The sequence below is a fragment of the Girardinichthys multiradiatus genome, chromosome 10, assembly GCF_021462225.1.
Source record: "Girardinichthys multiradiatus isolate DD_20200921_A chromosome 10, DD_fGirMul_XY1, whole genome shotgun sequence".
NCBI classification, from domain to species: Eukaryota; Metazoa; Chordata; class Actinopteri; order Cyprinodontiformes; family Goodeidae; genus Girardinichthys; species Girardinichthys multiradiatus.
This window is the reverse complement of record NC_061803.1, coordinates 35521951-35531824: the sequence shown is the minus strand read 5'-3', so window position 1 is coordinate 35531824 and position 9874 is coordinate 35521951. Positions and strand designations below refer to the sequence as shown.

The 9874-nt window shown below is 37.8% G+C and overlaps 1 protein-coding gene across 2 annotated transcripts; it reads right to left on the bottom strand.

Moving 5' to 3' along the window:
* Positions 1-1220: 1220 nt before the first annotated feature.
* LOC124875407 (ras-related C3 botulinum toxin substrate 1-like) lies at positions 1221-7077 on the bottom strand. 2 transcript variants are annotated; one of them, XM_047377550.1, is made up of 7 exons: positions 6956-7077; positions 6784-6869; positions 5660-5731; positions 5416-5533; positions 3955-4017; positions 3638-3797; positions 1221-2778 (listed from the first exon to the last, which is right to left on the bottom strand). In XM_047377550.1, the coding sequence occupies exons 2-7, from the start codon at positions 6816-6818 to the stop codon at positions 2645-2647; spliced, it is 582 nt and encodes a 193-aa protein (XP_047233506.1). In that variant the 5' UTR covers positions 6819-6869; positions 6956-7077; the 3' UTR covers positions 1221-2644. The 2 variants fall into 2 exon arrangements, with proteins under 2 accessions (XP_047233506.1, XP_047233505.1); XM_047377549.1 differs by having other exon boundaries at positions 6784-7055.
* Positions 7078-9874: the final 2797 nt, after the last annotated feature.

Here is a 9874-nt window from a genome sequence, read left to right as displayed (position 1 = left end):
TTGCTAAAAGTACATTTATTGTGAATGATATGTCATTGTGAAATTAATAATGCAAAAAAAAAAAAAATGAAGAATTGATGAAAATAAAAGAGGATATTTGAAATCTACATACTTAGTTATTGTTTTAATTTAGGTTCAGATTCATTTTGTTTAAAATCCTCCCTCCCCCTCCTTGTATATAAAAATTACATAGAAGTATTAAAGGGAAAGCAGAAATAAATAAAAAACAAAAATAAAAAGAACACAAAAACAACCAAAGCAGACACCAAAACTGTTTAAATAAAAAGATAAATTGTTTTACAGCTGTAAAAGACACAGCAAATAAAGTCTCACGTAATTTACATAGAAGCCACTGGGAGGGTAAGTTATGAAGATAACTTATTTAAGTTATTTTGCATAATTCACATATGTCATCATGGTGTCATTTACAGTGGTCTCGAAAAGAAATATCTTTCACTTTCTGAAACTTGCAGAAACCCAAAGAAATAATTAAACATTCAGCAATGTGTGTTATGTTTGCATTTATTGTTGTGTGATAAAGAAATAAAATCCAACAATATTTTGTTTCTTAATACAAATGAAGTGCATAAATCAGATAAGCAAATTCAATGCTCCTCAGCATATCAAGAGCTTTGACACTTTTGTTAATAAAGCTTTTACAAGATATTTGATACAATTTGACAAGTAATATAATACTCTATTGTACTGCCTTGTTACATAAGACATTTAAACAGGTAATGTATATGAATGAATGCATAAACAATATCGCTACTGTGTGAGTTGAATTAATTTCCATTTCTGCGCTGTTGCAGGACAGTCTTAAATGTGTTACTAATAGCTGAAATTAACTAGAACATACGTAGCTGTTAAATGTTTTTTTGCCATCACTGCAGGTAAATCTCAAAAAACTGAAGTATTAGTTCTGGAGCTGAATGGTTTAATACAGGAAGACATCAGTAGGTCTTCCCCTTCCTTTACCAGCAACACTGTGAAGTCTCTGGAATTGTCAACATGTTGCTGCATGTAAGGGTGAGTAACTGGTTTATTTTTATTCCCACTAAGACGTGTCATTTTATGAAAAACATTGGCAGATAAAAAATAAATCCATGATTTGTTTTTACCTGGAAATAAAAGGTTTATTCCTCATCACCAGTACAATCTCATAATGAATTAAGAGCAGTATTTCATATGGATGTAAAAAAAACAAAAAACAATGAACATTCTTAGTAAAAATTTTTATTTTCACAAAATACAAACACAACAAAACTTTATAAAGATTTTATTTGCTTAAAAAAAACCAACACTACATAAAGATACTGCTGTGTTGAAAACCCCTACAGAGGGTTAGGGTATCCAGATTGTATGGCCCTATTTAGAGCACCGTTACTGGTTACTTCTGATTCATTTCCAATCAGGCATGGGTTGGTTACAATTCCTCTAATTGCAATAAACCCCCTTTAACTGATTGCTTGTAACCAGAGTTTTCTTTGGCAAAAAGGAGAAGCACTGCCCCTCCCCAACCTGTTGCTGTGCACTGTTGGGTAGCTGGAAGATAAAAGGACTAAAGCTGAGTGGGGACTAAAGTGGCTGCTACTTATTAAGGCAACGCTGTATCTACGAGCAGCATGTCTGCTAAAACCAGCCAGTTTTAATCCCAGTATCAGTTAAAAAAAAGAGCAGATGGGAAAGGGTATATTCTGTGCAACACACTTTAAAGCTCTAAAATGTTTAATGGATACTTTTGATCAATGCTATGAATCTCATACCAGCCCATGCCTGCTTTGCATTTGACATAAAATGTATTAAAATGAATTACAACATTCAGAAATTAAAACACTGACTTACTTCATAAATTTGGAACATAGAGTGTCAAAAACTAGAAACCTTTATGTCAACATAAACATGTTCTGAATCTAAATTTAACAAATTTATAGATAAATGAGTGAACCCATCACCACTGCCTGCCTTACATCTTCTCATGTCAGTTCCTGTAATACTCCCGTCAGGCTTTAAGAGTTAGGCGTGTTCATTATGAGGTCACAATATCCTATACATGCTGAAATTAAACAAAGGAATCTATAATCTGGATTTTTGCAACTGCTTCAGTCTAAATGAACAACACATGTAAACAAACCAGTCTGTCAATCAGAGCTAGCAAAAAAAGTGACATTTAAACAACGGTTTATGTAGAAATATTTTTTGCCTAAAGTAAAATTTAGTCAAGGCAGCAGGAATCTTAGTGTTCTGGACCTTCATATTTTCTCTGTGGAAATCTAGTGATATCATAACAAATCCATATTCAAGTAGTGTTTCTTCATTGCTTATGGCAAAAATGTATGAATTTTCCCCAATTGTAGCTTCTACCTTCATGTCCTGAGGTCTTTAAAATTTTACAATGAACTAGTCAGTCTGAATGGACCGAATGTGATCAACCACAAAGCATCTGGTTCCATTTATAAAAAAAAGAGGAAAAAAGAACTTTACTTTGATCTAAAAAGTCAGTTCAGATGGAAGTCAGACCTAATACTGCTGCTAAGTTAGCAAGAACACCAGCTGAAAAGATATTTGCTGTTTTTCCTCAACCAAGATGTGTGTTCTGACTTCAGCCATGTTTTATAACATTGGGGGGGGGGGGGGGTCTTCATCACAACACTTTGCACTTCCTCCTTCTTGGCTTCTTAGTGGGTTGGGGGCACAGGACTGCCCGGATGGCTTCATCAAACACGGTCTTAAGGCCGCGCTGTGTCAGAGCCGAGCACTCCAGGTACTTCACTGAACCTGTATGCAAAGAAAAAAATAGCAAGGCTTTTAAATGACAGAATAAATGTAGAAACACTGGGAAGAAACAGCCGATCACAGACATACTATAAATGTATTCCTCATATTGGTAGAAGTAAGGAGAGTGACAAATTCTAAGGTCCAACAATGGTTAAAATTCTCATCTATACATTAATTTAGAATGAGCCAGAAATAACAGTTCAATTAATAATGTAAAAATTGAAAATAAAAAAAACAGCTAAAATCAAGATTGAAGTGTATCATTATTCAACTAATATCTATTCTTAATGATTCACTAGCAGAGAGAAAATATGCACAAACATAAAGACTAATAAACAAAACCAAACACTGATCTACAGAGTAATTATTAAAGGCGAATCTGGATTACTACATTAGATTAAAATGTATAGATAATTAATCTACGCTAAAACTAAAATGACTATATTGTTATTAGTAATCAGAATGTGACAAAAAAAACAGTGTTATCTTTTCTATATTCAAAGTTAAACTAGAGATGACGTTTTGATGCTCTGAGAGCTTCTAATGAGTCAGATCATTACATCAAGTCTTTAGCTACATTTTCAATCTCAAGCATCCAGGATTATGAGATGAGTAAATCAGTATAGATAGCCTAGTGTGAGATTAAGTGATGTTAGTAATGGCTGACTGATTGCTTTGAGTGCCTTGTTGCTGAAAAGCGCTATATAAATAAACTTGACTTGACTGATGCACAATCTGAGTCTCAGTTGAGTAAAGCTGGTACAGTAGTGCCAATGTATGAGCTGTGGCGGCCGCCCTTTACTATAAAAAGAATATGCTAAGAAAAATACATCTGGGCATGTGTGAAACGAAAACTGACTTATTTCCTTGGCCATGGCCAATCCCTGTGGATAGATGATGGGAGAGAGTTTCTTCTCCTTAAGCTTTTCAACCGTGTCCTTGTCATCTCTTAGGTCCAACTTGGTGCCCACCAGGATGATTGGTGTCTTGGGGCAGTGGTGTCTGACCTCTGGATACCACTGCAGGGAGAGTAGAGAAGCCAACACTTGCAGTAAGGAATGTATGGGGGCAGCATTTTTATTGTTAGGTCAATGCTGAACATCAAGTTACTATCTAATTTATAACTTCATGCTTAGCCTTCCAAACCGCTGAACCATCAAAGCAGGCTTCTCTTACCTTGGCACGGACATTTTCAAAAGAAGCAGGACTGACAAGCGAAAAGCAAATGAGGAAAACATCCTGAAAGGAAAAAAAGATAAAAATCAGTTGATCAAAAACTTGATTTAAAATGTTACACAAGTATTTTATATCTTAATGTGAGAAATCACCAAAATCATGTTGGTTTAATCAAGTTCAAATAAATTGAATAGAATAATAATGACTAACACAAATGAGGACTCATTATATTGGTTAAACACAGAGTGAGTGTCTCTCTCTGGCATAAAGACCAGATTGTTGGTGAGACAAGAGCTGCTTTTACTCCATTTTCCAGACTGTGTATATTCAGACTACTTGTCTGAGAGGGACATTGTTTTGTTAGCTAAAGAGCCGTGTTCTGGTTGGCAGTGGCTAGCTAGTAAGGTTAGGAGATATGTAACATTTTTCCAACCAATATTCATCAGTCCAACAAATGACGATGAGCAATATATTTACACCGGTGATGTTTGGACCTTTTTGTGGGCAAAGCAAGGTAAACAGCCACGGACTGATTGCCAATTTAGAACACAAAGGTCCAAAAATGGAGGACCTAGTTATCAAAAAAAATACCAAGTCTCTTATTTGGGATAAAGAGATAAACCACAGTATGTAACTAAAGCGGCGTGCCGCTTGTGAAGACGTATAGAGGTCTCAAACATGAAGAACTTGCATGATCATTTACGTGTTCACCATCTGGCTGGTCGGAGCAGTGTGTCACATGTGTCCACAAGCTCGATGTGGGGACTTTTTCCCTCCATACAGTTTATTCTGTGACACCGCATATGCGGTCGTTCAAGTCCGGCGGACGTCCGCTTTGAGTCAAGTAGGCTATGCCCGACTATTTTTCAACTACACCTCACTGCAGCAAACAGAAAGGGACGGGGATTTGGAAATGGTACCATTGCACTCCGGAAATGAAGGGGCGCTACTTTCTATACCAGCAGCTTTTTCTTTTGAAATCTTTATTGATTCTGGCTGTTAAAACATAATGAACAACTTAGCTGTAGTGTCTCACGTTTTTAAAGAAAATCTTCATTGATTCCAGTCATAGTTAAAACAGAACTGTGAAAAAATAAAATACATTTACACCTAAACTATTATAGGTAATATACTTTGCTTGTATTCGTCATTTTTAAAACAAGATTATCCAATCATCAAACCAAACATAGTTTATATTTACAGCTATTATAGTTTATTGGTTTTCCTGTTTTTTGGGGTTTTTTTTAATTACAACTTCACTATTTGCTGAGGAGTGGAAAAGTGTGAAACCGATGCTATTCGTATGAATAGTGTCTTAAAAAAACAGCCGTTGAAGGGCTTAGCGTATCGTCGATGGTCGAGAAATTCGTCCAATCGCCCAACCTTACTAGCTAGTATGGATCTTTGCAGAACACTGGACAGAGATGAGCAGTTATCTCTGGTGTTCTTAGTTAAACTCACTGTCTGAGGGTAGGACAGAGGTCTGAGTCTGTCATAGTCCTCCTGTCCTGCTGTGTCCCACAGACCCAGGTTCACTGGTTTCCCATCCACCATCACATTAGCAGAGTAATTGTCAAATCTGCAGGGAAAGAGCTAAATATTAGCTTTCACAAACATTTTTGCTGACTAGGTGTTTAGTCATTAATGTAATTATCACATGCTCAGACCACCTCCCTCACATTAACCCGCCATGTGTGGGACTTACACTGTGGGGATGTATTCTCCAGGGAAGGCATTGGTGGTGTAGCTGATGAGCAGACATGTTTTACCCACAGCCCTGAGAGGACAGATAAGACAGTTATAAGAACTGTGAACTTCCTTTAACTAGCTAAGCAGCAACTGTATTTCTCAGCTGATACTGAACAAGAGTCACGCTCCTCCGTTTTCACAAAAACGTCTTCTTCTTTGTTGCTGGAAACAAACTGTAAATATTTTCTAGACCAAGAAAATACAATCAACTTGAAAAGTTAAGAAACTGTACACCTATATTAGACCTATAATATCTTGCTGTTTTCTACTTTGAATTAACTGCTGGGCCAGTAAGAAGAAAATCATTTACCATCAAACTAAAAATTAAGACCTTGTGTACTTTCAACTTGGCGATTTTGGTGCGTATGGTTCTAGGTAGAAGTGATCCATAAAAAAAAACTGCTCACTTCATCATTTTGTAACAATAATAGTAATAATTTATTCTGATATGATTTGAACATCTCATGGTTTGTTATTTCTATGGTTATCAGTGTAGCTGATTTCTCTGCTAAATAATATATTTAGCTTTAACAAATGTTACTTTTTGTCTAAATAAAAAGACTATATCAAGTAAATTATCTGACCCCAACCACTAAAAAGGCTAAATATTATTCAAAGAAACCAGAAATCGTTATTTGCGCTCTTTCACGGCTTTCAAAGTAAATTGAGCTTTTAAAAGCGGTCTTCGGCTACAAACATTATTTTGGTTAAATTGAGCAGTTCGTTTCAAGCGAACTCAGAAGACATGACTCGTTTTGACATCCAGCTTTTTGGAAAAATGCTCTAATATACCCACTTTTACTAGATGTGTTGGCAACTCAAACTTAGGGAGCATAAATCGGTCATAGATAAAGGTTAAAACATATAAATTGTTGCGTCTGACTGACGATAAATCTGTGACCCAACTGGGGCAGCAACTACAACAACTGTCGCTCTGTCGGAATGTCATCCATCTGGGACTGTTAGCCGCTAGCCAACTGTTGCTAACTGGGTCAAACCAAAACCGCGGCTTTAAGCTTTAATTCTCTGCCGTAAGAGTCAAACCGTAATATTAGAGGTTAGAGAAGTAGATTAGCTTACCCGTCTCCCACCACCACACACTTAATGGCCTGCATCGATCTCGGTTAGCAGGTCAAGCTAGAAGCAGCTAAACTAAACCCGTCCACCTGAAAAGTGCAGTAACAAGAGAGAGAATTACTCCGAAGTGATTTAGAAAAGCTCTACATGGAAGGAACTGTTCAAATCTTCCTGCCTAGTCAGAAGCAACACCCCAGAGAAACTTCAGAGCTGTAAACCACACAGGCAACACCCAGAAAAAAGATCCCAGTAGATCCGTGCGACTCACATCCGGTCAGAGCCGGACCCTCAAAGCATGCCCTCTGGTGGCTGTTACAATATATTACACCCTCTAAATACTTGAACATTCATGAAGAATGGATGTACAGGTCCTTCTCAAAATATTAGCATATTGTGATAAAGTTCATTATTTTCCATAATGTCATGATGAAAATTTGACATTCATATATTTTAGATTCATTGCACACTAACTGAAATATTTCAGGTCTTTTATTGTCTTAATACGGATGATTTTGGCATACAGCTCATGAAAACCCAAAATTCCTATCTCACAAAATTAGCATATCATTAAAAGGGTCTCTAAACGAGCTATGAACCTAATCATCTGAATCAACGGGTTAACTCTAAACACCTGCAAAAGATTCCTGAGGCCTTTAAAACTCCCAGCCTGGTTCATCACTCAAAACCCCAATCATGGGTAAGACTGCCGACCTGACTGCTGTCCAGAAGGCCACTATTGACACCCTCAAGCAAGAGGGTAAGACACAGAAAGACATTTCTGAACGAATAGGCTGTTCCCAGAGTGCTGTATCAAGGCACCTCAGTGGGAAGTCTGTGGGAAGGAAAAAGTGTGGCAGAAAACGCTGCACAACGAGAAGAGGTGACCGGACCCTGAGGAAGATTGTGGAGAAGGGCCGATTCCAGACCTTGGGGGACCTGCGGAAGCAGTGGACTGAGTCTGGAGTAGAAACATCCAGAGCCACCGTGCACAGGCGTGTGCAGGAAATGGGCTACAGGTGCCACATTCCCCAGACCTGGGCTACAGAGAAGCAGTACTGGACTGTTGCTCAGTGGTCCAAAGTACTTTTTTCAGATGAAAGCAAATTCTGCTTGTCATTCGGAAATCAAGGTGCCAGAGTCTGGAGGAAGACTGGGGAGAAGGAAATGCCAAAATGCCAGAAGTCCAGTGTCAAGTACCCACAGTCAGTGATGGTCTGGGGTGCCGTGTCAGCTGCTGGTGTTGGTCCACTGTGTTTTATCAAGGGCAGGGTCAATGCAGCTAGCTATCAGGAGATTTTGGAGCACTTCATGCTTCCATCTGCTGAAAAGCTTTATGGAGATGAAGATTTCATTTTTCAGCACGACCTGGCACCTGCTCACAGTGCCAAAACCACTGGTAAATGGTTTACTGACCATGGTATCACTGTGCTCAATTGGCCTGCCAACTCTCCTGACCTGAACCCCATAGAGAATCTGTGGGATATTGTGAAGAGAACGTTGAGAGACTCAAGACCCAACACTCTGGATGAGCTAAAGGCCGCTATCGAAGCATCCTGGGCCTCCATAAGACCTCAGCAGTGCCACAGGCTGATTGCCTCCATGCCACGCCGCATTGAAGCAGTCATTTCTTCAAAAGGATTCCCGACCAAGTATTGAGTGCATAACTGTACATGATTATTTGAAGGTTGACGTTTTTTGTATTAAAAACACTTTTCTTTTATTGGTCGGATGAAATATGCTAATTTTGTGAGATAGGAATTTTGGGTTTTCATGAGCTGTATGCCAAAATCATCCGTATTAAGACAATAAAAGACCTGAAATATTTCAGTTAGTGTGCAATGAATCTAAAATATATGAATGTTAAATTTTCATCATTACATTATGGAAAATAATGAACTTCATCACAATATGCTAATATTTTGAGAAGGACCTGTATAGTTTCTACAGAGAATTAACAGCAAATTCACATTCTTTTTCACTCAAGATTATATACAACTTTTTGACAAAGTTAATTTACCACAGTAATGCATGTTCTTAAAAAATATGGCAACATTTTGGAATAAGCTATGTGTAGGGGTACTAAGTAAAATAATAAACTGATAAAGTTTGTCCATCTAGAGCCCACTGGTGGCCATTGTTATACTAAAAACCACAAGGATTGGGGGTACCTCTCTCTGTCAGACTGATTATAACCATTGGAAAAGAGAAGGGGTCGCACAGGTAGCAGAAATGGAGGGTGTGTTTGCACCTCAACCATAACTGAGCCGGTTTAGACTAAACCTGAAAGAAGCATGAAATGCTCTAAAATTTCCTGGTACATGGTTGTGTTGGCTGTGGGTTTTAGAAAACCCAGTGGACCAGAAACCAGCAGATGACACAAGACCCCAAATCATCACTGACTGTGGAAACTTCACACTGGATTTCAAGCACCATGAATTCTGTGGATACAGCACTGTGTGAACAACCAGCTTCTTTAGCAATGAAGGAAGGAAGAGGAAGTGCAAAGTGCAAAATAAAGATGATATCACTAGATTTCCACAGAGAAAATATGAAGGTCACTTCTTCACACTAAGATTCCTGCTGCCTTGACTAAATTTTCATTTAGACTGAAGCAGTTGCAAAACCCCAGATTATAGATTCCTTTGTTTAATTTCAGCATGTATAGGTTATTGTGACCTCATAATGAACACGCCTAACCCTTAAAGCCTGTTATTAAATTATTAGTATTAAAGTTTTATTTTTCACATTTCCCATTGAGATCATAAATTTCAATTTAAGAACTTCTTGTAGATTATTCCAAAACCATGGTGCATCATGGGAAATGCTGTGAAATCCACCAGAACATTTAAAAGCCACCATTTAGAGGCAAGGAAATGGGAGCTAGTAAAGCTGAAAGAAAGCAGGTTAATGAGGTATACTGGGAGTTAACACAGGAGAGCTTCAAAAAGACATGGTGTCAAAGAAGTCAGAAGATACACAGAATCAAGGCTCCTTAAAAAGGAAGGGCAGCATGTATGTATAGTATTGTATATTACTGTCATAAATTATAGACTGAAAAGTGGCTCCAGCCAGATTTAATTCTGAAATATTTCTT